At 55.3% G+C, this 27,519-nt stretch overlaps 8 protein-coding genes across 8 annotated transcripts; 3 read left to right on the forward strand and 5 right to left on the reverse strand.

The window, feature by feature from the left end:
• Positions 1–221: 221 nt before the first annotated feature.
• On the forward strand, positions 222–2,821 carry BDZ83DRAFT_768625 (asparagine synthetase). The gene is made up of 4 exons (XM_060515313.1): positions 222–621; positions 684–1,243; positions 1,306–1,564; positions 1,618–2,821. Exons 1-4 carry the CDS (start codon positions 462–464, stop codon positions 2,547–2,549), a joined length of 1,911 nt encoding a protein of 636 aa, XP_060368016.1. The 5' UTR covers positions 222–461; the 3' UTR covers positions 2,550–2,821.
• Positions 2,822–3,560: 739 nt separating this feature from the next.
• BDZ83DRAFT_536674 (uncharacterized protein) lies at positions 3,561–5,090 on the reverse strand (the record flags this gene model as incomplete). Its single annotated transcript, XM_060503367.1, has 4 exons — positions 3,561–4,150; positions 4,224–4,562; positions 4,626–4,764; positions 5,028–5,090. Coding segments are annotated over 4 exons (1,131 nt in total), but the record flags the coding sequence as incomplete, so codon positions are not given.
• BDZ83DRAFT_169157 (uncharacterized protein) lies at positions 4,799–5,930 on the forward strand. Its single transcript, XM_060501453.1, has one exon. It carries the CDS (start codon positions 5,076–5,078, stop codon positions 5,727–5,729), a length of 654 nt encoding a protein of 217 aa, XP_060368018.1. The 5' UTR covers positions 4,799–5,075; the 3' UTR covers positions 5,730–5,930.
• A 714-nt stretch (positions 5,931–6,644) lies between these two features.
• BDZ83DRAFT_571437 (kinase-like domain-containing protein) lies at positions 6,645–9,320 on the reverse strand (the record flags this gene model as incomplete). The annotated part of the gene is made up of 3 exons (XM_060504410.1): positions 6,645–7,054; positions 7,107–7,206; positions 7,260–9,320. The coding sequence occupies 3 exons, from the start codon at positions 9,318–9,320 to the stop codon at positions 6,645–6,647; spliced, it is 2,571 nt and encodes an 856-aa protein (XP_060368019.1).
• Positions 9,321–17,069: 7,749 nt separating this feature from the next.
• BDZ83DRAFT_610781 (glycyl-tRNA synthetase) lies at positions 17,070–19,815 on the reverse strand. The gene is made up of 2 exons (XM_060507609.1): positions 17,652–19,815; positions 17,070–17,595 (listed from the first exon to the last, which is right to left on the reverse strand). Exons 1-2 carry the CDS (start codon positions 19,503–19,505, stop codon positions 17,200–17,202), a joined length of 2,250 nt encoding a protein of 749 aa, XP_060368020.1. The 5' UTR covers positions 19,506–19,815; the 3' UTR covers positions 17,070–17,199.
• Positions 19,816–20,256: 441 nt separating this feature from the next.
• BDZ83DRAFT_610784 (brix domain-containing protein) lies at positions 20,257–21,940 on the forward strand. The gene has a single exon (XM_060507610.1). It carries the CDS (start codon positions 20,436–20,438, stop codon positions 21,711–21,713), a length of 1,278 nt encoding a protein of 425 aa, XP_060368021.1. The 5' UTR covers positions 20,257–20,435; the 3' UTR covers positions 21,714–21,940.
• Positions 21,941–21,994: 54 nt separating this feature from the next.
• Positions 21,995–23,601, reverse strand: BDZ83DRAFT_169281 (triose-phosphate transporter). The gene is made up of 3 exons (XM_060501455.1): positions 23,227–23,601; positions 22,527–23,156; positions 21,995–22,471 (listed from the first exon to the last, which is right to left on the reverse strand). The coding sequence occupies exons 1-3, from the start codon at positions 23,485–23,487 to the stop codon at positions 22,277–22,279; spliced, it is 1,086 nt and encodes a 361-aa protein (XP_060368022.1). The 5' UTR covers positions 23,488–23,601; the 3' UTR covers positions 21,995–22,276.
• Positions 23,602–26,218: 2,617 nt separating this feature from the next.
• BDZ83DRAFT_610791 (uncharacterized protein) lies at positions 26,219–27,046 on the reverse strand. Its single transcript, XM_060507611.1, has one exon. The coding sequence runs from the start codon at positions 26,947–26,949 to the stop codon at positions 26,683–26,685; it is 267 nt and encodes an 88-aa protein (XP_060368023.1). The 5' UTR covers positions 26,950–27,046; the 3' UTR covers positions 26,219–26,682.
• Positions 27,047–27,519: the final 473 nt, after the last annotated feature.

Raw genomic sequence — 27,519 nt, forward strand, 5'->3', positions numbered from 1 at the left:
TTCGTGGTTAACGCAGGCTGTCCCGACCCGTGCGCCTCATTTCTCTCTCCATGGCTTCCGCGGAGAATCGAATTCTTGGAGAAACATGGAGCCGCGAGTTTCAGACAACACAACTGGGTGGTTGAGAAACAGTGGGATTCAGGCAACGTATTACTCTTCCCCGGTACCCAGCTGCCGAAACTTTGATCCTTCTGAACGAAACTTTGAATCCCAACGGCGAGGACGCAACTCAACGTCACTCTGATAAAGAAAGTTCAGAGACCTGGGAGCAATGCTTCCTGCCAGACTCAGCTCGTCATTCGAGCATTGTCGACGAGTCCTGGAAACCTCTGAACATGCTTCGTCTTCACTTTCAGGCCACTTCTCTTTCATGAACTATTCCCATATCGTACTTGGCTCGCTTACACAACTAACAAGACCTTCATCTGATAAAAAACATCACAGAGAACTTCATCTCAAGAATGTGCGGGATAACAGCCATCGTCCAATCCGGCAGTCCGCAAAACGATTCATTGGGACGACGCGCCGATGTGCAAAGCAAACTAACACGAAGCCTATCCATTCTTCAACATCGAGGTCCAGACGCAGAAGGAACATGGATCAACAGCGATGCTACCGTCGGTACGCTTCTTTTTAACCCACCAAATCTTGACATGTCCCAAAAGTACTTACACAGACCTTAGGCCTGGGTCACGCCCGCCTCTCAATCATAGACCTCTCCCCAACGGGCCTTCAGCCCTTACACAGTGAAGACGAGAAAATCCACGTCATCGTGAATGGCGAGATCTACGACCATGTGGCCATCCGCGGCCGCTGTACCGCTGAATTCGACTACAACTTTTCCGGGCGGAGCGACAGCGAGGTCATCCTAGCGCTGTACCAGCACCATGGAGCCCCCGAGTTCTTTGAGCACCTGCGCGGCGAATTCGCCTTCGTCTTGTACGATGAGCGATCCGGGGACGTCATTGCCGCAAGGGACCGGTTCGGCATCAAGCCTCTTTTTTGGACCTACAGCAGCGGGGCGCCGCCCAACCTGTTAATCGCCTCGGAGATGAAGGGGTTTTTGCCCATGGAGTGGAAGCCCGAGTGGGACGTCGATGCCATCTGCAGCGGTGCGGCGGTTTTGGGCGAAGGTACTCTGTTCAAGGGGGTGAAGAAGGTGTTACCAGGGCATTGGGCACGGTTTGGTCGAGATGGCAGCGTGACGCAGCATCGGTATTGGGATGCTGAGTATGCTGACAAGGTAAGTGAACTCACACGAATTTATTAACCGAACGGCGATTAAGAGACTTACAAGAGATTCAGACCGTCAGAGAGACACGCAGCATGGATGAGATGGTTGACGGAGTCAGGGAGCGCTTGGTAGATGCCGTCCGGCTCCGTCTCCAAGCTGATGTCCCGGTCGGAATCTACCTATCAGGTGGCCTCGACTCGTCCATTGTGGCAGGTATAACCACGCAGCTCGTGCGAGAAAGGGGAGTGAAGTTGGGGAACCAGGTCATCAGAGATAGGATCACTTGTTTTAGCATATCCTTCACGTCTGATGCAGAGTACAACGAATATGGTGAGTTTCCGGAGCGCCTCTACGTCCAAAATGATGTTGACGACTTTCGAAAGACATTGCAGAACGCACTGCGGAATGGCTTGATCTAAATATAGTGAAGAAGATCATGGACGAGGAAGAACTGGCAAAGCATTTCGCCGACTCCGTCTATCACACCGAGCACCACCACTTCGACATGAACAGCGTTGGAAAGTATGCGCTTTCTGAGCTACCCCGTCAGCAAGGAATTCCCGTAGTGCTGACGGGCGAGGGGGCAGACGAGCACTTTGCAGGGTACCCTTTCTTAGTCTCTGACTTTCTGCGAGAACCCGACGAAGCCTTACCGTCAACGGAGCTAGCAAAGGATGACGAGCTACGGGAAGCGTTATACAAGTCCGCGGCAGCGCAATTGCGGAGCATGTACAAAAGGATGGGCATGTTTGACCACTCCCAAACGGAAGAGAGCACCGGCTTCGACCCTCTTGAGGGCTTGGACGTCTTCCTGGTTCAGTGGCGAGGCTTTCCCTCGTCGGACGTGTTCGCCCCTTGGGTGAGGGACAAACAGAGCGCACTCGGCGTTTATGAAGCAATACTCAACTCCATCCCTCCAGACGCCCGAGAAAAAATTCGAACGCGCTGGCACAGCCTCCACTCGGCGCTATACGTCTTCCTAAAGACTTCCCTGGCGAACATGGTCTTGACTTGTCTGGGGGATAGGTCGGAGATGGCTCACAGCATTGAGGCGCGCCTCCCGTTCCTGGACCACGAGTTGGCGGAGTACGTCAACGGGCTTCCGCCGAGCGTCAAGATGAGTTATAACCCCGAGAATTCTACTGGAGTCAATCACGATGAGAAGGGGAATATAGCGCCTCAGAGCTTCTTCTGGGAGAACATGGCTGCTGTTCGAGACCGCATCATTGACAAGAAGGTCCTGCGAGAGGCTGGGCGGCCGTTTATCACGGATGAGATTTACAACCGCAAGAAGCACCCGTACTCTTCCCCGTGAAAATGGCCCGTTGATGGGCATATACATCGAACGTTTTCGGGGTTGCTAACGAAAGAGGCGGTTGAACACCTCGGTTTCGTCGATTTTGAGGTCATTTCTCGATGCCTCGATACTGCTTTTGGTGATGACGGCGACCCGGGAGCATTTAGGAAGTTGGTCGTCGTGGGTTCTTGGGTGATTTTGAGCCAGAGGTTTGGAGTGAAGACAGCCAGACATTCTGCGTAGACCGATGACAGCCCCAAGGAGATATCTCAAAAGCTTTTTACTGCATGAATCTGAAGCTTACGAGGAAGCAGAGGACTGCCATGAAGAAGCGCCTATAAAGCCAATGCTCGCACCCATTTTCGAATCTTCTAGGAGCAGCTGGGAGCGCTTCGTTGCTTCGTGCGGACGTTGCCTTCCTCCAGAATTCCCATTACTTTGGTTCGGGGTTCAAAGCATGGGTTCGGTAGTTGCATCGAACCGGAACGTCACTTTCTATAGACGCTGGACTCTAGCCGCGGTGTATACAATACCGATCACTCAGTGCGCTACGAGAGGAACGGCGAATCAAGCCCTGTTTAGACTAGATTTGAAACTATCAATCATTGTGAGCAGCCTCATCAAAACTCGATTCTCCAGCCTCACATCGCACAATAATAATACTAATCAACGATGACCCATTACGTCGGACAAGACTATTTGGGCTGGCTGGACCAAGATTGCCTCTGCCCTGCCTTATTTTTCATTGCGCCAAAGCTTGTTGGGCGGAAACAAGAACCAAGTTCATATCCTGTCACCTCTCCCTGAGCCCAGCTGATGCTGCTATCAGACGCAACACCTTGGCAAGGACTCTGAACATCCCCAAGCACCTTCACAAGTAGATAGCTTCAACAACATGTACAGTATTCATGTACTAAAATGACCTTGCATCGCTCAGCCAAACGTGACTTTGTACACCATCATATCAAACACGAAAGGACTCATTCCTACTATACACAAAACCCTCCAACACCCCATCCTCCCACACAATCAAGGCGGCACCCACCCAAGCTCCTCAATAGGCCACTGAATCCAAAGCCTATGATCCTGATCCAGCACAGCCCACGCCCTCGAAATCAAGTGCGTAGCCCATCCCTGAAGCCACCACTCATTCTCCAACCTCTTTAGCAAAATACAAAAATGCGAAAAAATCGCAACAGCCTCTTGCGTGTGCCCAGGACTCTTCAACAGCGGCAAAAAATCCTCCGCCATTAGATATTTCCACACAAACGCATCCGTGATATCCATGCCTCTACCCCCATCCCACAAGAACACGCTTAGCGTCCGCCGCAGCTCGTCAATGGCGCGGTTGTAGATCGGCAGGAGCGCGGCGTCGGCGCAGGTTTTGTTGACGAGGCGCTGGAGATCCGCGAGGAGGTCGGATTGGATCTTGGACTCGTCGCGCGTGTGCATGTAGCGCTCGCGGCCGTGGTTGAACATTGGTGTTAGCGGACCGGCGTAGGCGTGTGGGTCGAGTTCTTTGAGGAGGGAGCGGGTGCCGCGGAGGAGGAAGAGCCAGTCTGGGAAGGAGGATTCGCCCATGATGAGGGAGTCTGAGGATTTGCGTGGGCAGGCGAGGGCTTTCGGAGAGGCGTCAGTCTTGATTTCTGGAGACTTTTGTGAAATAGGGGTAAAAGGGGGAACAAAACGTACCAAAAAAGATGGTCAACACCGAAAACAGGTACAACTTTTCACAATTCTCCCCGTCCAGCGCGCCCATCAACCCCATGGCCGTGCGACTCGCCATCTGATGGTACGTCAGGGCCCGACTGATGAAGAAATCTCGCCTCTCGGGCCTGTGGTGCGCGAGGTGCAGCGCGGACACGCTCAGCAGTGCGCGCATGACGTAGTCGCACTCGAGCGCCAGCCGGACGACGGGCACCTTCCACATCTGCCGCACCACGGGATCCGTCGAGAGCGTGTTGAAGGCAAAGGTGGTGAAGTTGTGCATGAGTTCCAGGTCGATGAGGTTGAGGGAAAGGTCATCGATGCCTCCGCCGCCGCCGTTGCCCAGACCGAGACCGAGGCCACCGGCCCCGCCCCCGATGCCGTCACCGTTTACGGGCCCTCCCGGGGTCGAGAGGCTGCCCGGAGAGCGCGGGACGGATGAAGAGGAGTGTCGCTGGGACTGGAGAAAGTCGCAGGGGACGGCGTGTTTGATGCAGTTCCTGCATGAGGGTTTGTGTTCGTCGCACTGTGGGGGTTGGGTGTTAGTCTGTCTCAACTCTCAGGGATTCACTTTTTTGTGTAACAGGAAGAAACCGAGTGAGAGGGTATGGAAAAGAATTCAACAGGACATGAGATTGAGGGAAATGAAATGAGACGTGATGGTGGCATGAATGAGAGTGTGTGAGAAAGGGAAGGGGTGTGGGTGTATGTCACACTTCATGGAACACCAGCACAAGCAAAACATACAAACGACTTGCAACAAAGCGAATGAAATAAATTAAAGCTCACTTTAATCTTCCGATTCTTACACGTCCTACACCCCGTTCTCGACTTGGGATGCGACCGCCTCGAGACAACAGTCGCGCCAGTATTCGCCGTAGCAGCACCGGGAGTAGTTGTAGTAGTACCACCACCAGGCGTGCTCCCCCTCCCAGCACCAGCACCCGAAGCCGAGACCGTCGTACTTGTCGTGGACGAACCACCAACGCTGCTGCTCGCCGCCGAAATACTCCCCAACGGCATCGCAACGCTAGGCGACTTGGTGGTGGTGGTGGTATTGGTACCACCGGCAGCAGTCATCCCAACACCACTATGAGGCGTCGTCGCCGTAGCCGTCGGCGTCGAACCCGGCGCCGAGGACGAGCCGCCGGACCCTTCCATCGGGCTGTCCATCATTTCTCCTACCGTGCCGGGTTATGCGGCAGCCCAGCCAATTTGAGTTCGGCCAGCGGGCACACAGCTCTCACACACAGCAGCCAACCAACCAGCCAGCCAGCAGTCTTCTCTAGGGCGCGTAGGCCGCCGTGCCCCGGAGTAGGTAAGCAAAGGGAATGGAGAGGGGCCGTTACAACCCGTGTGGCGATCGGCGGGTGCGCGCGGCGATGGCGGAACCACGCTTCGAAATGCGAGAGTATGACCGAAGCCTGCGCAAATTCGGCAAAGACTTGCCTCGGGAAGGAACAATGGGGAGCGGATTTTGCGAGAGAATGATGGCATGAAGGAAGAGGAAACCAGTTCGAGGGACGTGGTTGGCGGCGGCCTCGTTTTTCTCGGATGCAAGGGCTACGGGGTTCCGAATACGAGAAGGTTGTTGAGGTGTGCCCGCGGTTTCGCAAGTAACAAGGGCGGGGATTGGCTGGGCCCCGTGCGGGCCGAAAGTCAGGTCTTCTCTGCTGCTATAAAGAGGTGGACGCTTCCGTCTGTGATGTAGATTAGCAAAGATGATGGAGCTACTAATCAGTCCCAGGTCACCGGGGCTCTCGCACCGGCACGGACTGGCATGCCTCCCTCAGATCACAGAGAGGCCTTGGGCTCGATAGCCGCGATCGACTTTGTCGAATTTCACGTCAAAAGCTGCAACGTTCATTGATCCATTCCATTGAGACGATCTATCAGCGCTGTCTGGCCCGCCTTCTACCCATGCTCTCTGTTGAGACCCAGGCAACACGCTTGTCTCCCTTGGCCCCTAATCTCTTCCGTTGCCTCTCCTCAATGTGAGCCACCGAGATGTCGCGGGCTGTACCTTTCCTCTAAATTACCATTCCTCCCTTACGGTGACTAAACAACTATGCAATGTGACCGAGACCATTAGCAAAAAGATTCCCATGCCGCCGCCATGATGGGATGAACGAAGCATTTTCTCGTCCCGCGTAAGTCAGAAGGGGGTGTCAAGGATATCCGTGTCGATTGAAATTGGAAGTTTTCATAAGTACGTCGTGTGAATGGTTGATGAGGAGTAGGGAATCCGTTCGAGAAGTCGAACTTAATGTCTCTTTGCTTGCTGTCGCGCACGTCGGGAAGTGTTGCACGATCCCGCCGGTTCCAAAATAACGCCACCAATCGCCAGTGGCTTCCGCTCCTCAGCGCCGATCGCTGCACTGCTCCGCCCGTGCTGTGCTTGCCAGCTTATTTGGCGTGCTTCTTGAAGGCAAGAAGCTCAGACAGGCTGCCCAGCGGGCATCCGTGCTTGAGGAAGTCGTGCTGAAGAAGCTCGTCGGCGGAGGCTCTGCTCTTGACGTCTACGCACAGGCAGACCGACAGGAAAGCCTTGAGCTCCTTGCTCAACTTCTCGGGCTTTTTGAGGCGCGGGGTGCCGTTGGTGGCGATCAGGTAAAGAGCCTTGAGGGGCTCCTCGTTCAGGTAAGGCGGTTCAGATTCGATCATCTCAATAGCCATGATACCCAGAGACCAGATATCAACCTTGGGGCCATACTCCTTCTGCTTGACAACCTCAGGTGCCATCCAGTAGGGTGTTCCGACCATGGTCGCACGCTTCGACTTGGTCTCGGTGAGCTTGGCGCAGAAACCGAAATCGGCTACACACTTGGTTAGTAGCTGCGCAACGACGGGTATTGGCGATTCACTTACTAATCTTGACATTGCCACGAGCGTCCAGAAGAACGTTGTCACTCTTGATATCGCGGTGAATAATGTTTTGGGAGTGGAGATGTTGAAGACCACGGCATGTCTAGATCCTGTTAGTATTGACCCGCTGATTTCATAGATCAGTGAGTCTCTTACCTCCAAGCAAATTGTGGAAATCTGCTCCTCGGTGATGCTGGGGTTGTTATCAATCACATCCGTCAGAGCGCCACCCTCCATGTACTCCATGACGACCCAGAGCTCAGCGTTGTTGTTTCGCAAGAAGGCGTCCAAGAAGTTGACAATGTTGCGATGCCTGCTGTCCTTCATGACCATGATCTCGTTCACAATCAGCTCTTTCCTGGGCTGGTGAGCAAGATCCATCTGCTTAATGGCAACTTGAGCCTTGATACCCTGAGCACGCAGAACATCACGGGCAATAGGCGAAACAGCGGTTTCCTTGACCTTGGCAACGTAGACTGAACCCGAAGCACCCTGTCCAATCTTCTTTTGCTTGGAGTAGGAAAGGTTAGGGTCGTCCTTAGATACGGCCTCCTTGAGCTTGGCCATGACCTCAGTTTCGGACATGGTGGACATGCGCACGTCCTGCTTGCGTTCTTGCGCAGGTGGCTTGGCAGTGAGAGCTGCCTCGGCAGCCTTGACGCCGTCGCTTTGAGGAGCGGCAGGCTGAGCCTTGGACACGTTCAAAGGCTTGACAGGAGCGGGCAGGCGAGATGGTGGCGGAGCCTGAGCCTGAGGGGGTTGCCTCTGCTGCTGGGGGCTGCCGTTGGGATACCGTTGCTGCTGGCTTGAGGGCTGATCTTGCCGGGGCACGCGCTGGGCCTGGCTGGGATCCCGCATGGAACTGGAGTTTTGTTGCGAAGTCATCGGGGGACGGTTTGGCGTGCCTGTGGTAGTGGGCGGCGATGGTGCCGGGCGCTGCGCACGCATGCCATTGACCTGCTGCGGCTGTGACGGCTTGGGTGCTGGGGGTGCTGCCCTCGAAGGGTTGTATCTGTCTGTTTGTGGGATGGAAGAGCTGCCGCCGTAGCCACCAATCTCTTGTTGGGCCATGGGCGTCTTGGTTTTAGGGATGGAAGCGTTGAATACTTCCAGATCCCGACGGTTCTGCTCCTCGATCTCCCTTTCCCGGGCACGCTGTGCCTCCAGCTGCTTCATGCGCTGCTCCTCGCGAGGATCCGGCTGGTAGTTGGGAGCCATACCTTGCATTTGCTGGCGCTGTTGCTGCTGTTCTGTGGGCGAAGGCCGGCGCTGTTGGCCTTGCGATGACGGCTGGGTGTTGTAGCTGGGTTGGCGCTGGGCCTGAGAAGGCGGCATAGGCCTAGGCGGCGCGACTCCTGCACCGCCGCCGCCATAGCCAAGCTGCTTGTTCTGCTGGCTGCTGGCGGGAGGTGTGGGAGTGAGGCTGGAGTATTGCTGGGGATTCTCGGCGCGCTTGGTCAGGTCGGAGTAAAAGTCGAGGACCTCAAAGACAGCCTGGGGGTTGCGCTCGTAATCCTCTTTTGTGATGGCGGATGAGTTGAGGAGCTTCGACCATTCGGGTGGCAAGCCGACAAACTCGCCAGTCTGGGGGTCGAAACCAACGTGGACTGCATGGGAGAAGTTGGTGGGGTTGCTGACACCGCCCATTCCAGGGCAGGCGCCGTAAATAAGATCAATCCATTCGTACAAGTCGTCGTCGCTCTTGACACGAATTTGCAACGTTTTGGTCTGGCCGTCGTCCTCGCCGGGGCTGTTTGACGAGCCGCTAGGGTTCCTCTTAATCTCGAAAATGGTGCCAGCGGCCTCGACTCGGCCGACGTTGACGACGTCTTTTAGGAAGAGGGTATACGCGACCTTGCCACCCTCAGTCTTGTGGAAGTCGAGCGACTCTTTTCGCAGGATGAGGTATTTCTGCTTCCAAGGGTTGATAAAGTTCTTGGACTCCTTCACGGAAGCCCAACCCTCCTTCTTGACAGCGACACCTCCCATGCCATCGTTCTGATTGCTCTGTTGGCGGGCGATGGGGAGGGAGATTGTGGAGCCGGTGTAGGTCGAAGTCGCCGTGCTCCGGATAGGAGAAATAGCCATGTTGGCCATACTGCCGGGCAGGGTATTGCTTGGGGTGAGGGCGAGACGAGGTCGGTCGGTGGGTGGTCGTGGCGCCGGGCCTGGGTTCATGAACTGGCCGGACGAGTACACACTGCGTTCATTAGCCATGATTGCTGCGCAGCGTGGGCGACGGCGGCGGGCGGCGAGGTCTGCATGCGACGAAGAAGTGGGAATGAAATGAGAGAGTCGAGGTGGTGGTTGTGGCGACAATCAAACAGCGACGAAGAGCAGCAGAAGGAGCGTCGTCGGTTGAATGAAGATGATGCTGATCGGGGAAAAGGGGGAATTTTTGCCGGGAAACAAGGCAGTGGACGGGATAGAAGAGGAGAATAAGATGTGGAATGGGAAGGACAGCGCAATTAGGAGGCTGTTGGTGGTTGACAATCGGTGAGGTGCGCCATGACAGATCGAGACGAAATGAACCCCACTTCTAGCCTCGCTGAAGGAGTCGAGTCGCAGCGCTGGGGACAGAGGAGAGCGCTGCGCAGTGAGTGTGTGTGTTGGCTGATTGATGCACATGCACGTACAGAGTACCTCACACACACACACACCGTACGTTTATCCGTACACGCAAGGGAACAACACACTTGGATTGCTTGTGCTCGTGCTTGGATGCTTAAGCTGCTAATCAGGCGAGGAAGAAGGTCTTGTTGCTGCAGGGCAACTTGCTGGTACTGCTCGTGCAGCTTCTGCTTCCTTCTACCGCTTGCTGCAGCCGCCGCTTGCTGCGAATTTGCCTTGCAGAGGCCTAAATTGCGGGTGCAGACTGCAGTAGTGGAGGGTGGAGGAGGGGGGGATGAGTGAGTTGGGATGGGACGGATGGGGAATATGCGTGTGCGGTGCAGACAAGACGCATTAGGCAGGAAAAGGTAGGCTGGACCAAGGAAGCAAGTAACAGGTAGTACATACAATGCAGGGCTGGACCACGAGGATCAAGAAGGACGAGGGAGACGGACGTATCGATAGGATGGCGATGATGGACGACAATGACGGAGAAGGAAGCCGGAGGAACCAAGCAAGACCAAGCAAGGCAAGGAGAAGCAGTTGCAGAAACAGAAGCAGAAGCAGAAGCAGAAGTAGAGTGGTAGAGCGAGAGAAAGCGAGAGAGAGAGAGGAAGATGCTTACCGATTTTGCGTCGCCATTTCTCTCTCACACACACGCAAACAAACACTTCCTCGGTCTATCTCTTCTTTTCTTCCGTCCGGGACGGGGCAGGGAAAAGGGTAGAGGGATTACAGTTTTAATAAGAGGCGAGTGTTTCTGTGGCTGTCCTCGGATGCGAGCCCCCGGGCAATGGCTTAAGGTATGGAACACGCGATGTTTCGTAGATTTGGGCGGCACTCTGTACGGAGTACTCGTGCGGCGTGCCTCCTGGGAGTCCTGACTGTGTGAGCCTGTGAGGTGCTCCGCTTCTCTGCTTGAGGTTGCTTGTCTCTGCCGCCGCAGTGGGCTGTCGACTGTCGATTGTGGATAACGGGTTCAAGGTTGCAGGCCAAGGCTCCTCCTGGTTGGGCTGGCTTTGCGTTTGGGTTTGGCCGCTGGTTCGGACGTCCAGCAAGCAGCCTGGGTTGTTGCCGGGTATCTCTTGGAATGAAGGAAGCAACAGGGGCATGTAACTGAGTAGACTCTCACTCGTCGGGAAGTAAGGTACTCTGTGGTGTGGAGTATCCGCAGGTAGGTGGTGGTATCCTCTATCCGCCCGTGCCCCTTGGAAGAAGACAGCCGTCGGGCTTCCAGAAGTTTTGCAAAAGAGTTTCAAGAGAATCGTACGAATATCCGACAATGGGGCCTGTAGTCTCGTATGTCGTGATGAGTGGGATATTGTTCTGCCAGCGAGATTGCAAAGGGCAGAGGAGACGGGTTGAAAGAAAGGAGGTAGCAAGCAAGCGAGCAAACAAGAGAGATTCAGGGACTTGAGAGTTGAGCCGAATGGGGGTGAGATTTCCGTTTCGAGGCCGGGTGGTTTTAGGAGGGGGTGGGCGGAATCCGTTGGTCGAAGAGGGGGAGAAGCTGGGATTGGCTCTGGCTTTGCTTCTGGCTCGGGCTCGGGCTCTGGCGGGTATGGGGCACCACGCCTTGGACGCACCCTTCTTTGTCGCGGTCGATCAGCCGAAAGGAGGGAGGGGGAGGGGGAGAGGCGCTGTGTGTGTCCCGTCGAGTGAAGTCTTGAGGTGTTCCAAGGAGTGCGCAGAGGGCCAGCAAATCGGAGACAGACAATAGATACTCTTGAGATGGTTTGTCTCACGTTCAACAATCAATCCCTCTCTGCTTCGTTTTCAACCTCGATGTCTTTGACCTCGGCGAAGACGAATGGATATGGACGACTGCAGGGGTGTAGACCTGTGTATCCGTCTAAAGTATTCGAACAAGCAGGGTATATTACTGTGGTAGACCGGGGTTTGGGCAGGCTGGAAAGGCCAAGGCGTGATGTGTCGATGCTATTCGGGGGAACGACGTAGGGCGTCAAGGGGTCCTTTTTGTGAATCGAATCGTCTCCGTGTCTGTCTCGGTCTATTTTCATCAGGCGCCGAGGCACTGACGGTCAAGTTCTGGTCTGTCGGACGGTACGGTGATCTGACGGACTTACAGGCGCGAAGATGATGTATGGATTGGAAAGAGTCAGTTGAAGATTTCGGCTGTCTGCTGTGTCTCCGCAGTTCACGGTAGAGTTTGCAGATGCGGAAATGACAAGAGGGTCAGCGGGCAGGAACACTAGGAGAATTACTAAGTTTCCGTTCCTTCCATGTTAAAAGTTTTCCTTCTTCCTTCCATCTCTAATACGTAAGTCAAGGCAGGAAGGTCATGTAAGGTAGTTGCTGCCTTCCTCCGATTCTCTGAGGCCGCACACTATTCTGCAGCAGGGCTTCTGGCAGGTGCCTGTCCGACCTCTCCTTCCCATCTCACACACCAAACCTCAACTAGCGCCAGATATCTTTTTAGGGGAGGGGAAGGTGCCAGGGGTCGATGTAGTCAAAGTGTCGAAAAGAAGGAACGACCAACTTCCTATTTGCCGCCCTGATACTCCGTACCGTGACCCAAGGTGCCTTCCTCAAGTTAGGTTGCATGGTGACTACCTACCTTAGGTAGGTAGTGGAGGGAAGGCAGTACCTTACACTACACAGTAGACTTCCCGCGTGGTCGACGAATCAGGAGACGATGCAGCACGTCGGGTCGTAGGTAAGGTAGGTAGTCACGCCGGTGGGGAAGGGTGCCGACACTTGACTGAACTTCTGAAGTTGACTTTCGATTCTCGACCTTCCAAAGGCCCTGCGACCTCCACGGGTCCGTCAACCTTTTTTTCCTTCCCAGGCCCGCCCTGGTTCAGATCAAGAGCACAAAAGCATCGGCAATGATCTCTGTCGCTGGTTGGGCAAACATACCTACTGTGCCTGTTGCTTACCCCCTGATCTATCGCGAGTTGTCTCTCTACCCGTGCGGCCGTGCCTCACTGCTCATTAGACTGGCACGCCGTCTTGACGACCTTACCCTGACCGCCACTGGCGCTGAATCCTCTGGGTGTAGCTCCCATGTCATTATATTTTGTTTCCATCTGCCACTACCTAATTTTTCGCCATGTCGTCGAAGACGAGAAGCCCCAGATACTTTCCGAATGGCATATAACGGCATGTTCGTACCAAAGGCTCAAAAACACGCCTTCATAGCAGCCGATACTGAGAATGGAAGCTGCAACCTCGCGCTACATGGTGAGACGTCATAGCGGGGTGGGAGTGAAGAATCTCCCAAAATGCCCCAGCTGAGGTCCTTCAAGTTGCCTGCTGGCTCGTTTCCGATAAAGAAGCACTGTGCAAGGGACATGAAGGTCCCGCCCACTGTCGAGCACAAACCCAGAGGAAGACTCAGAAACCCAGTACATACGGATACTCCACGTTTGCTGTCTGGTTTGGTACCTACCTACTCCGTCCGTTAGTACTGGCCAAGCAAGAGGGCTGATGCCGGCGTCGCGTGGGCATGCGCAATGGGAGCAGGAACCAAACAAGATGATGGGCCGTGGAAGAATTGGGAATGGCGTCGTTGGCTTCCACACACACACACACACACGGCTACGAAGTAACAGTGTAATGACATACTTCTTCTTCCTCGCTCCCGATTGCTTCCATGCAGAACAAGATCCACCTTTCGGAGGAACAGCCCTCCTTCTGCAACTTCGTCCCTTCTCGTTTCCAATAGCCTGCAATGAGTCCACGGGACGCTACGCTGATATCGAAGACCGACGCGTTTACTGTTGCCCGACTCTGTTGTACCCCTCGTTCCGACCTTGCGCCTGAGAGTCTCCGTCTCAGACGCAATCTACATGGATGCTAGACTTCCCAACCGAGCAACACATCGTCGTCCCGTCACTTCTGGCAGACCTCATGACATCAAGCCTGGCTCTCTTCGCCTCGTCTCGGTTCATCGGTAACTTGACGAACACCTTGTTAACGGCAACTCTACGACGCAATGTCATGCGCACACGACGTCAGGATCCGTTTGCCCCATCAAGGAAACCCACTGCCCAAGCATCCACAACCTCCGTAGACGGACGCAGAAACAAGAGATTACCGTAATCGGAAGCGACGAGAGACAAGCCCACGGCAGCTTGCATTGTACGTGCGATGCGAGTGCTGCCAGAGATCAGAGGTACGGCCTTGCCATCTTGTCATCTATCACAGCTAGGCTACTATTTCGCAGGCTAAGAAAGCCGCCGTTCGTCCTCCAGTCTCGACGAGGAAAGTGTTACCAATTTTCACTTCCTCTCATACAAAGACCGGGCGAGTCGCAACCGACTGCAGCCAGCAACACGCAGCCACTGATCGACGCCTCGAAACTTAACTAGACTAGAACATTTGTGGCTGATATACCCGACAGCACATTGCTTACCCAAAAGGCGATGCTGGAAATATCCAAACCTTTTCGAATCTTGTAATTCAAGGCCAGCAGCAAGTTGCCTACCAGTGCTCATTGCTCAAGCACGCCAGCGGCATACCGATTATCGATCATCCTCATGCTACCCACCAGTGCCATACCGGTACTCACATAAACACAGCGGACAGCAATCTGTTGATGTTTCGGATGCCTGCTGTCGCTGCATCAAAGATATGCAGCGCCTTCACATTTAGGGTACCCCGTAGCAACAGGAGTCTTTAGTGTCTCACGGCCTAAGAGACGTTTGGCCCTCCACCCCTTCCAGCCCAGACACGGGTCTGATGGGATCAATGTTGACATTTGGTTCTCACGAGCAGTGGCATGCGAAACCTGTATTCCGCGCCAACGATTCAATCCGGGGGCTCGGAAAACAAAAGGAGCTGCAGCTGAGCCGCAGAACAATTGACCACACAGCTTAGCACAGATTGACAACGGGTTCTCAGTCACAGTGCGGAATGGCAAACCTGGCATCCCGTACGAACACTCTCAAGTCTCAAATCGGCATCGCCCGAATCGAAGCAGCCTAGGACCCTGTTCTGAAGTTTCCCATGGTTTGGTCCCCCACAGCCGCCCGAGGCCCAAAACATCCACAGACCATCAATTTGGGGTGTGCTCGAAAGCGGCTGGCTATCTACGATCCACCAAAGAAGGAGGAACGTGCCCCGCTTTTGCAGCGACGCCTCCTGTCAACGACTCGCCCGTCCCACGGCGACGGCCGTGGAGTGTTTCACATACCGTGGAATCTTCCATTGCATTTTCCATCCCAGCACGGCACAAGAGGGAGGCAGCCTGCGATGTTCTGCATACAACACAGACCTGCACATCATGCCCGCGCAAGACCTGGGTGGACCAGGGCTGCATTTCGCATCGTCTGCACTGATGTTTCCAGATCGACTGCTTGGGTGCGACGCCATTGGCAGATCAGCCATCCACCGTCCCGTGCACCCAAGAACAATGCTGGCCTTCGAATGTTTTCTGAGCTCATCGGCGAGAAGACGGTGACTTTGGGCGTTGTCACCGTAATCATTCTTCTTTTAACGACTATTCCGGGGATTAGAACGATCAGGTGTTCTATGTATTCGGTCGTATTGCGCGTCTACCGTTGCCTCTTAGTGTCCAGCCAAAGATCGAGCGAAACGGCCCGTGGACAAACTGCTCAGTTTTGTTTCCAATACCGCGGATCTGTCGCAGGTTCTAGCCTCCGGTTTGCCCCCTTGACGTTGCCTCCCGAGTCGGAATAGCCGCCCTCGATCTTTCTTCTGTTCAATGCCAAGACGAAAGATATGGGATGCGATGAAAAGGCGTGGATGCTTGTCTTGCCGTGAGCAGCACTCGGATTTCTTGTTTCTGCGGCTACCAAGGTGGTATAAGTCGGGCTCGCCGCCGCCGTGGTCGCATCAACGCGGTGAAGTGGCCGGCGCTCGATACGCTTGGCATCCGACGTCACATCAAAGTGTGCTTTGAAAATGTCACTTCAAGCAGCCGGCCTTCCGCTTCATGGGCTCGGTTGTATGCTACTTCAAGCCCCTGATCCAGACCCCCCGAGGTGTCATGCCATTCCCGTAGAGGGCATCCACGTTAGTACTAGTAATGACCATCGTGAAACCTAACCACTTGGCCGGACTGTCACCAGCTGGCCAACTGACACCACCATCTCAACATGAACATTGTCCGAGTAGGTATAGGTATTGATCCATTTTTGCCCGCTCTAAGTTGCGCAGCTTTCAAAGTTCAAAAGTCCTTTTAACCTGGAAAATGACGCCAACAGATTTTCACCTAAGGAGCTCCACTGCGCTTAGCGTGGGCTGCTCAAGTCGTCTCCTTGCATCACTTGGGCAAAGGGCGTCAGTCACCATGCTGTCCCCGTAAACCCGGCCCCTCTCGGGCCCGGGAATCCACTTTACTGGATCAACCCCCGCTGGCCCGTCTCGGGTCGGTCACGTGCCACTTTACTAGACAATCTACACCGAGGCCTGATATCTGGCCCAGATCGTGCTCTTCAGCATAAAACAAGAGAGGGTACAGGGTAGAACATAAGGTGGTGAAGCTGTCGCCTTTTTCTCTTAAGTTGTGGTCACTTCGCAATGAATCATGCGGGCTAGTCATTTTGCGTTTGACCAACATACACCCTTCCACGACCTTTTCGAAAAGCATAGCATCTAGAAACATCAATGAATTCAGAGAAGGAGTACTCTCGAAACCTCTCCCTCCCACTACAGCTCCTGACAGCGACTCGGTATTCATTGATGGCAATCTAGGAACGCACCCCTCTTTTCGGGCAAAGCAAAGACAGCGTATTAGTAGGTATGCTTCAAAGAACAAGAGAAGCTTTTGTTAAAAGTCTCGCCCTCTCTCTTTTTTTTTTTTTTTTTTTTTTTCAATCATGTCCACCCTCAAATGGGTACAAGCTTGATTTTTCTCCTTGATAAGCAGAAGAGGGAAGCAGAAGAGGGAAGTATCGAAGGGGTTACATGGTCTCTGCTGTAGGACGAATTGAACCCCGCCAGCCATGGCTCTAATACAACAGATATATCTCAATATCTCAGGGTAGCACAACAAAATTGTCTTGGTCTCTTCATAAACACTCGGCAAGAGTCAAATACGCACTCCATTTGTCGCGGCCCAAAAGGAAGTTATGCCACATAGGATGCTTGCTCTCTTGAGTAGGTAGGCGCCAGACACGAACGGAAAGGCCCCCTTTGCCTGTATCAATAACACAGCGTGAGGCAGCTCCCTCGGATCACCGTGTGAAGAAGGGTAGGAAGGCCGTACGACTTTTCACCATGCCTGAGGTACGCGAGGACATCAGGATACACCGACAAGGTGTGAGGAAACGAATCAAATCCACAAAGGCTCAATTGAGATTGTCTACAGGTGTCACTTCTGTGCGACTTTTTTTACCCGCCATTCCCACGGACTTTTTCAACATCCACCTATCTCTCTCTCTCTCTCTCTCTCTCTCTCTCTCTCTCTCTCTATAGAGCAGCCCTTTGCGACGAACAAAAAATAAGGGGGAACGTGGTATCCATATGAAAATTCTTCTCTGCTGCTGCCATTTCTTTTTTACCGGACAGTTACGTCGACCTCCTGGCTCTCAAACGTAGGGAGCTCGGCAGCGACGTCCTTCCACTCCTTGGCACCAGTAACGAGGCTCTGGATGGCCGCGATGATGGTGTCCTCGTCGGCGCGGACCTGCTTGGTCGAGTCGCGGTCGCGGAGGGTGATTGTGCTGTCTTGGACGGTCTGGAAGTCGATGGTGATGCCGAGCGGGGTGCCGAGCTCGTCGTTGCGGCTGTAGCGCTTGCCAATGGTGGCCGAGGACGAGTCGACGCGGGCCGAGATGCCGTACTTGCGCAGCTTCTGCGAGATCTTGCTGACGAAGGGCTGGAACTGCTTGTTGGCGGACAGGGGCACGATCAGGACCTTTGTGGGGGCGACTGTCGGGGGGAAGGAGAGGACCTGCAGTTATTTGATTAGCAAATTGTTCATTAACGGTTAGTCAGGGCGTAACTTACTCCGCGGGCCTCGTCACCGGCACCATCCTCGGTGGCGCGGTTCCAGTAGACGTGCTCAATCAGGGAGTACAGGATACGCCCGATACCAAAGGAAGGCTCAATGACGTTGGGGGTGAACTCCCTGGTGTTCTCGATGCGCTTTCTGAACTCAATCTTGACGAGGTCCTTGCTGACCTTGACCGTGCCGCTGCCGACGCCGGCAACCTCGAGCTCAAGCTCGCCATTGTCGGTGAGCTGCTTGGCGAGCTTCTCGCGCTGCTCCTGGGTGGTTTCCTCGAGGGCGGCCTCGACCGTCTTGCCGTCCTTCTTGAACTGGGGACCAAACTTCTTCTTGTCAATCTCGACCTGCCACTCCTCAAAGACGAGGGGCTCGTCGAGGCGCTCGCGCACGACGAGAGGCGCGCCAGTCTTCTTGGCGTGGACGGACAGATCGTAGGCGCTGCGGTCGGCGCAGCCAACACACTCGATCCAGCCGGAGGAGGTGAGGAGCTCGGCGTCCCAGCAGTCGGCGGCGTAGTGGGCCATCTCGTTCTCCATGTGCTGGCGGAAGCGGACCTTGGTCATATCGACACCAATCTTTTGGAGGAAGAGGTGGATGCGGGCCAGGAAGTAGCCGAGGGTCTCGTTGTCGACGACCTTGTTGCTCACGGCGTTGCCAATGGTCATCTTCTTGACCTCAGTCTTGCCGGCGAGCTGGGTGTGGCGGTCGAGGAGGGTGAGCTCGACGGTGTTGACCTCGGGGAAGCGGATGTGCTTCTTGCCGCCCTCGGGGTCGACAAAGTGCTCAATCTCGGCCATGAGGAACTCGCGGACTCTCAGGAGACCAGCGCGGGGGGAGATTTCGTTTCTGTAGGACTTGCCGATGGAGGCGGAGGCGAAGGGCATCTGCTGCATGTTGAAGTCGAGGAGCTTGGCAAAGTTAAGGAACTGGCCCTGAGCGGTCTCGGGACGCAGGTAACCGGGCAGGTTGCTGCTGGGGCCAATGGCGGTCTGGAACATGAGGTTGAAGGCGACGGGGGGCGAGGGCTGGAGGCCGGTGTTGGGGTTTCTGAGGTCGTACTTCTTGATAAGCTCGCCGAGCTCCTCGCCGTTGTAGTTGTCAATCTTGGCTAGAATCTCCTCGTACTCCTGGACGACAGCGTCCTCAAGCTTGACGGCCTCGGCCTTTGTCTTTCTCTTCTTCTTCTTCTTGGGATCGTCCTCCTCCTCGACCTTTTGACCGCGGGCCTCCTTGTCACCCTTGAGGCGGGCCTCGAGCACATCCTCGACGAAGTGGTCGGCGCGCAGGATATCGCCGTTCTTGGGGTCCTTGCACATCCAGTCGGCAAACTTGTCGACGTGGCCAGAGGTCTTGAGGACCTCGTGCGGGGTCAGGACGGTGGTGTCGATCTCGAGCATGTCCTCCTCGAGGATGAAGTGCTTGCGCCATGTCTCGACAATGTTGGCCTGCAGGGCGCAACCGGGAGGGCCGTAGTCGAAGAGGCCAGCGACACCGCCGTAGATTTCGAAAGCCGGGGTGAAGAAGAGACGGCGGCGCAGCATGGCGTCGAGGGTCTGCCTGTCGAGAGGCTGACCCTTGAGGGTCGTCGCGGTGGTCGTCATCTTGGAGGAAGAGCCGGCGGCAGCGGACGGGGGCTTGTTCTTTTTCGAGGGGACGAGGACTTGAGCCCGGGAGAGGTGACGGGAGGTGGTGAGGGTGCGTTGATGGGAGGAGTAATATGGGTTTGAATAGTGGGAGGAGGGGGAGGGGTAACGTTGGTGGGAGTGGAAAAAAGCGGCCGGCCGAACTGCACAGAAGCTAGCTGTGGAACGAATTGAAGGTGATTGGTGTGCAACAAAGCGAAAGGGCTTCATCTGCTCGATCGTTTGGTGGGGTTGTTTAGAGGAGCGTGAGTCATCTGGGGGGATGGAGTCACTGGCAGCTCACTGTAGTCCGGGCTGCAGCCAAGGAAGTAATGGCTATGGCTGGCTCTCAATTGGAAAGATGCCCTGAGGAAAGATGCCCTGAGGAAAGAGTGCGTGCAGTGCAGACTGCAGAGTGTGAGCTAGGTATAGAGGGGTAGGTAGTGTGTATGAGCGAGTATGGTCGTGGTCGATGTCAATGTTCGTCTGCCCTTTCAGTTTTCACACCCCTCGTTGGTGGGCAGCCTAAGGTGAGAAAAAAAGTTCTATCCTCCAATTCCAGGTTGGCATTGGGTGCGCCCAAAGTGGCCTGTCTGTCAGTGTCAGTTGAGGTGGCCCTGTCGTTGCGATCCGCGCCAGGCCAGGCACGCACACGGCACCGGACGGACCCCCTTCCTCTGTCCCACAGCCGCAGACCGACGGCAGGCGATTGGACTCGACCAAAATCTTCCCTTCTGGACCCCCACCCCACTCGATACATAGGTACCTAGATATTTTACAGTGGAACCACGGATCATTCAATTCGCCGTAACTTCGTCCACCAACGGCGATCGAGGAAGACAATCCCTGGCGCCCCCGCAAACCGAACGCCGGGACCCATCTGAAATGCACCTGCTGCAGGGATTGGTCGGTGCCCCGCCAAAATTTCTCCAAAGCTGATTTTCACTGATTGTACGGCCTTTTTTTTTTTTTTTTTTTTTTCCCTGAAGCGACGAAAGTTGTACAGCATCATTTTCCTTGCGACAGATACCCCCCAAGCGAACCTCCCCGGACGATCTGACGAATTTCATCTACGGTCCAACTCTTTGCAAAATCGGACAGAGGAAACTCACATTCTACCAATCGAAACGAAAAAGAGAAAAACAGAAGCCAATCTTCAAGATGGGCTTCTCCAAGCCAGGCAAGTCCATGGGGGCTTCGCTCACAAACAAGACGTCCAACAAGCTCAAGCGCAAGGAGATGTACGTCCTGCAAAAGAAGGACAAGGATAAAGCCCAGCGCGAGATGCGCTTCCGCCGCAAGAAGGAGGAGGACAAGAACCCCGAGCTCCGCGCCGCCCGCCTCGCAAAGAACAAGCCCCAGACCATCGACAGCAAGCGCGTCTGGGACGACGTCGACGACGACAGCCTAGGCAAGGTGGTGGATGTCGAGAGACTCAAGAAGAAGAGGATAGAAGAGGAGGAGAACGCCGCGCTGGAGCAGGAGCTCGACGCCGAGGATGGCGAGGACGATGACGAGGACGACGACAGCGATAACGACAGCATGCTCGACGACGAGGAAGACGAGGCCGCCGCCGCGGAGAAGAAGGCCGAGAGGGAGGCGCGGCGCGAGGAGAAGCGCCGCGCAAAGAGGGACTCCTCCGCCGCGCCCTCGACGACCTCGACGAACCTCGACCTTACCCCGTCCTCCCTCGCCCTCAAGTTCCCCAGCCTCTTCTCCGAGGACGCGCCCCCGCCCCCCAAGATCCTCATCACCACCTCCCTCAACTCGACCCTCCACCACGAGGCCAACATCTTCCGCACCATCTTCCCGAATTCCACCTACGTGCCCCGCTCCGCCCACCGATACGGCCACAAGTACTCCCTCCGCGAGATCTCCAAATTCGCCGCCAATCGCGACTACACCGCCGTCGTCCTCCTTAAAGAAGACCAGAAGAAGCTGACGGGCATGTCCATCGTCCACCTCCCCGTCGGACCCACCTTCACCTTCACAATCACAAACTTCATGGAGGGCAAGAAGCTCCCCGGCCACGGAAACCCGACGAACCACTACCCGGAGCTCCTCCTCAACAACTTCAAGACCCCGCTCGGCCTGCTCACCGCCGCCCTCTTCCAGCGCCTGTTTCCCCCGCAGCCCGAGCTCGAGGGCCGCCAGGTGCTTACGGTGCACAACCAACGCGACTATCTCTTCTTCCGCCGCCACCGCTATGTCTTCCGCGAGAAGCGCGAGACGGAGAAGAACATCACCACCGCCGAGGGCTCCGAGATGAAGGGCGTCGAGGGCATCCGCGTGGGCCTGCAGGAGGTCGGCCCGCGCTTCACGGCCAAGCTGAGAAGGGTGGATAAGGGTATCGGCAGGGCGGGCAGCGAGGGCGAGGAGTCGCAGCCGTGGGAGTGGAAGGCCAGGATGGAGAAGGACCGCAAGCGGTTCCAGTTGTAGAGAGAGCTTTTCGTGTGGTCTTCGGTCACCTCGGTCGCTGCGGATGTCGGGGTGTCAGGTACAGTGATGCATTGTATTGTTGGCCAGGGGGTACCCCGTACGGCGTTATTTATATGGCTTAAAAAAAAAAGGGTAGACTGGGCTTTTAGACATGTCATGTCGCGTATCACCACAAAAGAAAGAGGCATAAAGATGCGCCGGGTTTTGGTTGGAAAATAAAGGAAGTATTTTATTTTTCCCTTACTGCGAATTCGAGTGCCTGTGTTCCCCATACGCCGAGCCATGATAGGTTTGGGTTCATGTAAAAAAAGGTATCATCCCAAATAGACCCTGTCTAATCCCGACGGGCTCAATCTACTCAACGCCATCTTGATTCCCATGATCCCCATGCTGCCAAAAGAAAAGAAAACCCGTTTCCGAAATTTTATAAAGTCAACGGAGAGCCTCAGCCGATATGGCCATGACCTACTTGCGCTGGTTGCGCTGGTGCTGAAGCATGACGACGGAGTAGCTATGTGAGTCGTTAGTTTGATGTTCGTATGCAGAAAGGCTCTGTTCACAACTCACGCAACAATGCCTCCAATAGCAACAAAGACACCAAGAACCGACTTGTCGCCGATAGCTCTGCCCGAGACCATCCAGCCAAGAGCAACAATGGTGCAAGTCTTGAGGTGGCCAACAACGGTGCTGGACACGGGACCGGTCTGGGCGATGATGAAGAATTGGGAGATGTTGATAAGCGAGGCAAAGGCGCCAGACTATGCGTTCCAGGTTAGCAAGTGAATCAAGGCACTCGAGACGGAAAAGACATACCATGCCGATCATGATCCAGCGATTGCCAGGAACGTTGACCCAGTCGGGGAAAGTGTCGACAAAGGGAATGACGTAGAGAAGCATGAAGGAGGCGATGGGGGCCTGGTTGTACAGCAGCTGCATGCTGGACATCTGGAGCTTGCGGTGGTAGCTAGCGATCCAGACGGTGTAGAGAGACGAGGCAAAGATGCCAGAAAAGGCAAAGACGACACCCAGAGTGGAGGTGGTCTTGACCTTGTCGTCCTTGGTAGGCAGAGAGTCGTAGTAAGAGACCATGCCGACTCCGAGGCAAGCCGGGATGAGCGCCATTATCGCATTCCTGGGCAGTGTCGCCTTATAGAGCACAAAGTTCATGAGCGCGACGGTCGGCGTCAGCAGGATCCGGGCAATCTGGTAAAAAGTCACGGAAGAGAAGGCCAGGGAGAGATTCGGCAGGATGACGTTGAGGCACATGGCCACGGAAAGCGGCAGCAAGTCCCGGATGGCAGCACGGCGCGGAGTGAAGTAAGCGAAGGTAGGCCGAGAGAGGACGAACAGCGTGCCGAAAGTGACCAGGAAGTGGAAACTCGCAAAGGTGAGCTGGCAGAGCTTCCACTGAGGGTCGGAGAAGATGGCCTTGTTGGTGAAGACCTGAGGAAGGTATGGTCAGCATGTCGAATTTCCCTCTCTAGGAGATCGCAGGTTTTAATGGTATACTCACGATTCCAATAGTCGCCAAGGTGTTGACGGTCATCCAGATAATGGCAAAAGTCATGCTGGACTTCTGGGGCTCCTCCTTCTCATTGGTCTTGGGCAAGAGCTTCTCGTCCTCCTCGGTGCCCAGCTCCTCATCATTGTGCGACTTGAGGTTCTGAACGCTGTCCTCCATCGGGTCCAACTTGGTCAGCTCGTGGAGAGTCGCGGCGTCGGTGGATGATGAGGCGAAAGAGCCCGCTCGCTCGGTGCGGTAGTCGTCAGTCATGGTGGGCAACGACGAGAGATGGCGAGGCGAGGTTGTTGGTGTGGAAGAAAAAGAAAAGCAGACAAGCTGAGTGAGTGAGTGAGATGCGAGTCCACGGTGGTGAGCGGAAGCAAAAGGGAAAGAAAAGGGCGGGCAGTCGGCGCAACGGTGCGTGAATTCAGAGTAGGGCCGGTGCTGATGAATTGAGATCGTCGCCGGATGAGGACTTGGGGCCCTATTTCAGTGTACCATGGGAAGTCGGGTTGCACAAGGGAGTGTCGAGAGTGGAAAGCCGTCGGTTCGTTGGAATGCTCTGAAGGGAGACGCCTCGTCTGGTAGAATTCCGGAAGGCAACCGCGGAATTGAAGGGAAAGGGAGTAAAGTAGACAGACGGGTGCAAATATAACGAAAATCGTATGGGAAGGTCCGAGGCGGCGGCGGCGTCCCAAAGTAAGTACGTCGTTCTTGCCCGTCTGGTGTGCCAGTTTGGGGTTTTGTTCTTTCTCTTTTGCGTCAGACTCTGGGCGAAAAAGGGCTGGCGGGGGTCTCGGTGGTGGTAGTACGAGCAAGTACGAGACGACCTGGGAGGTTCCTTCCCTAGTCGTAGCTACTAATAGTTACTAGGCAGTGACCAGCACCTACCCCGGGCTGAAAGCAGAGAGAGCAAGAGCAAAAGTAGCAGGGATGAGGGATGAGGGATGAGAAGGAAGGAGGGAGACGTAAGGAAAGGGCAGGGGAAGGTGCGGGCCCCACGACCCCGTACCGGGACTTGCGACGTGCGATTTGCGACTTTCACGACCATCACACACATTGATGGTGATTCTGGCACTGCCGTTGCTGTCGCGGCGCACACTCTCGCTCAACCTACCCACACAGACTTGCGCACCGCTGAGAGGACTGCATAGAAACAATGTCTGCATTCCGAATGCTTGGCACACGCTCAAACATCATGACGAGAACCACCTAATCAAGCTATGGCTGCCTTCCTCTCTTTTCTCTCGATCCGGCGGCATGGACCATAAAGTGGCCAGCCATCCCATCTGAACAAACAAGACGAGGCCAGACCCTGCTCTGCCACCCCGCCGTCGCCGCCGCCGCCCCGTCTTCCCTGGGAGAAAGCCCAGTACAAGGCTGCAAGCCATTTGCACCATGGTCCGTTTCCCTGGACTCGGGTTTAGGAGGGCATCGAGTCCTGTACCGTACGGATACAAGCACCAAAGGTCTTGAACGTCCTTACACCAAGACATAGAAAAACACCTGCAGATCGAGATGGCTGCATCAAGAGCCACCAATCCAACCGGACGCAAGCCCACGAGTTTCTTGAACTGGACGGGAGCTGTTTTCTGGCGTCCGCCTTTCTTTTCTGGTCAGTCTCTCTGACTTTCCTGCCTGCCAGCCGGCCTCGCCCTCATCTGCCACGGTGGCTTTCTTCCTCTTCCCCAAACCAGAGTCTCGCAGCGCATATTGTGTATCCGTACGAGTACATGCTGTGGCCCACACCACGTAAGTTAGCGCCAAGCCACTAATACTTCGTAAGCTTCAGCCCCGCTCGAGATCCAATTAGACCCGACTCGACAATCTGCAAGTCTCTCTTCACCCGTCGTACCCGTCACATCTGCAACACCACAGCATGGCACCAAGCCTGCCGTATGCAGCACACTCGCACTCGATCTCGCCGTTAGCTTCGCTCCAGTCGGGTTCCGTCATCACAGTTGTTGACACCTAGGGCAAATAGAAACACGAGATCGTACTGTTCTTCGCCCGACAATCGCTCCTTGCATCCGTTGTCGATGCTTCGAGCAAGGACGAACGCAGCCTCATATTCTGCCTCAAGTCGTTTGTCCAAGCAGTTCGACTAGCCATCCTCCGCGAGCAGCTTCAGAAATAACGGACAGCCCGATATGCGCCCAACTCTCTCCGACAGCCGCCCCAACCTTGTCTAATTATTTGCACTCTCGCTCTCGCCGGCATCCCAGCGTGAACTTTCTGTGATCCGATCCAATTCGCACACGCGTCACAGTGTGGACCGTGGGCAATGGCCTTGACACAGAGAGGGTTTCGACGGAGCTGCCCCCTGGGATGGCGGCTGCTCTTGAGGGTCACACGGCGCCGTTTCTCTGGTTGCGCCGGTTCGCTCGGTTCCTACTGGGTCGGTCGTCCTGCTCCATCGACTTGAACCAATTATCCAGCTGTCAAAAGTTCTCGCGGATAGAGTTTGGCAGAACAATTAACACCTAGATTGGAGAGTTTACTCCCTGAGACATTGGAGTCACGGTACGAACCTCCGCCAATGCTGCCAAGTGGCCTGCTGCCGGCCTCGCTCCTTGTCGCCAATATCTCTCGATGTCTGAAGGAATGCACCATGTCTTGGCCGCTGTCGCAGCTCATTCCAGCGGTCCTTCAGCATGAACAGCATACAACGTGCCGCATCGCCACGGCATCTTCTGCCGTCCGTCTGTCGGATTGCTCCACCGTTTCCCGCAAATTCTGGCGCGGCCAACCGTTGACGAGACTCTGAAATGTCTAGGACATAGGGGGGTTGAAACGAGCCGACAGCAAGTCATGTGTTTTGGCTGGGCAGCAGCGTGCAGTTACTGCAGTGCCTGGCATCTGTCGCTGGAAATGCCGTCCATGGTCCTGATCCATGATCGTCACTGCCCCTGCGCCAATCTCATCTGAAGACGCAAGCATGCAAGTCGAGTCCGCACAGCCGGGAGGAACGGGGGTTCCATGGCCTTGCCGGCTCCCTTGGACGCCAAAATTAGTTGGCCTTGTACGGCGTACTGCACAGTAGACCGCTCGCTTGACTTGGGGGCCATCTGTCGTCGGCTCATCTTGCTCAACATCCCTCGCGATGAACATGTCAGCGGTTGCGTGGAATCTGGCTACCGTCCGCTCCGTGCCAGTCTGGTATTGACCACTATTGTCTCCTCCCTCCGATAAGTCATCCTCGAGCGTTTCAGCATTCCCCAGACAGACCCTGAGGCAGTGTGGTCTACCATGGTGCTTTGGTCGATTCGTGGCATGAGGGGGAGGATGGGAAAGATGAGCACCACATTCTTGCGCGTCTACCACCCCACATAGCCCATTGGAAGCCACCAGGGACGCGCGCCCGGCCTCCCCAGCATCGACGGCGCCCGCTGGCGCCGGAGCTGGTGTTGCCTTTGCCCATCACGGCTCCACGTTCAAGGAGCCGGGCGAGTGGGAGAAGCCGGCCTAGCACGCTCCGCTGTCGCCATCGTCGTCAGCCAATGGAGCATCGTGAGCCGGAGACACATTCGTCAGTCTATCCGTGAACGTCGGCCCTAGAGTGGCTCGTATCGGATGTTTACAGCATTGATGACTGCATCTGTGGCGTCCGTTACGGGCCGGTTCACGAGCATGTTTCTTGCTGTCGTGTTTACCCGCAGGCCAGCTCAAAGCTCCTCGTCTCTCGCTGGAAGGTGTGGCCGGGGACGGAGCTCGACGAGCAGACAACTGCATCTAGGTCTTGGCGGTGTGATGGAGTAAAAGTGTAAGTACTTGGAGCCAGGGTTGCAAAAGTGCGAAATCGTTCTGCTGTGTAGACCTCGCTGAACGTGGGCATGTTGGACATTCCAGCGCTTCTGGCCCCTGACATTCTTTTTATTTTTTTTTCGCCCCTGCCACCCCTGCTTTCTCCCTCCCTGATGAACGAGAAGAGCCCAAAGTATCACGGAGGCAAGGAGGCCAAGAAGGTGATGAAGAGATTGGTCGCGAGCCCCATCCCTCTAGGCGCAGAAGCAAGAACAGCGTATTGTCAGACAATGGGCTGAAAAGGAACTAGCGGCCGGTCTGGAGGCGTTTGTGGAATGGTCCCCCGCCCACGGCCGCCACGGCTGAGAAGCCAGTTGAGACTGGGACGGGCTGGGAATCTCAGGGCACTGGTCTATCTGTGGCTAGTTGGCAAACTATTCAGTGTCGACGCCTCGTGGTCGACCGTGCCGCCATGATACCCGTGGAAAGCGGTGTCTTGGACGTACGTAGTCGCTCTCCCTAGTTTTCATTAGCTTGTGCGGAAAGAAGGGGTCCCAT

This window comes from Colletotrichum acutatum (genome assembly GCF_030867785.1).
Source record: "Colletotrichum acutatum strain CBS 112980 chromosome Unknown BDZ83scaffold_20, whole genome shotgun sequence".
NCBI classification, from domain to species: Eukaryota; Fungi; Ascomycota; class Sordariomycetes; order Glomerellales; family Glomerellaceae; genus Colletotrichum; species Colletotrichum acutatum.

Coding starts and splice junctions, on each gene's coding strand:
- BDZ83DRAFT_169281 (XM_060501455.1), bottom strand. CDS start 23,487: ATGACTGACGACTACCGCACCGAGCGAGCGGGCTCTTTCGCCTCATCA. Junction 23,157..23,226: donor CCTTGGCGACTATTGGAATC/GTGAGTATACCA, acceptor TACCTTCCTCAG/GTCTTCACCAACAAGGCCAT. Junction 22,472..22,526: donor GCTGGATCATGATCGGCATG/GTATGTCTTTTC, acceptor TGGAACGCATAG/TCTGGCGCCTTTGCCTCGCT.
- BDZ83DRAFT_610781 (XM_060507609.1), bottom strand. CDS start 19,505: ATGAAGCCCTTTCGCTTTGTTGCACACCAATCACCTTCAATTCGTTCC. Junction 17,596..17,651: donor CCGGTGACGAGGCCCGCGGA/GTAAGTTACGCC, acceptor AAATAACTGCAG/GTCCTCTCCTTCCCCCCGAC.
- BDZ83DRAFT_169157 (XM_060501453.1), top strand. CDS start 5,076: ATGCGACCGCCTCGAGACAACAGTCGCGCCAGTATTCGCCGTAGCAGC.
- BDZ83DRAFT_768625 (XM_060515313.1), top strand. CDS start 462: ATGTGCGGGATAACAGCCATCGTCCAATCCGGCAGTCCGCAAAACGAT. Junction 1,244..1,305: donor ATGCTGAGTATGCTGACAAG/GTAAGTGAACTC, acceptor CAAGAGATTCAG/ACCGTCAGAGAGACACGCAG. Junction 1,565..1,617: donor TGCAGAGTACAACGAATATG/GTGAGTTTCCGG, acceptor GACTTTCGAAAG/ACATTGCAGAACGCACTGCG.
- BDZ83DRAFT_610791 (XM_060507611.1), bottom strand. CDS start 26,949: ATGCAGTTGTCTGCTCGTCGAGCTCCGTCCCCGGCCACACCTTCCAGC.
- BDZ83DRAFT_610784 (XM_060507610.1), top strand. CDS start 20,436: ATGGGCTTCTCCAAGCCAGGCAAGTCCATGGGGGCTTCGCTCACAAAC.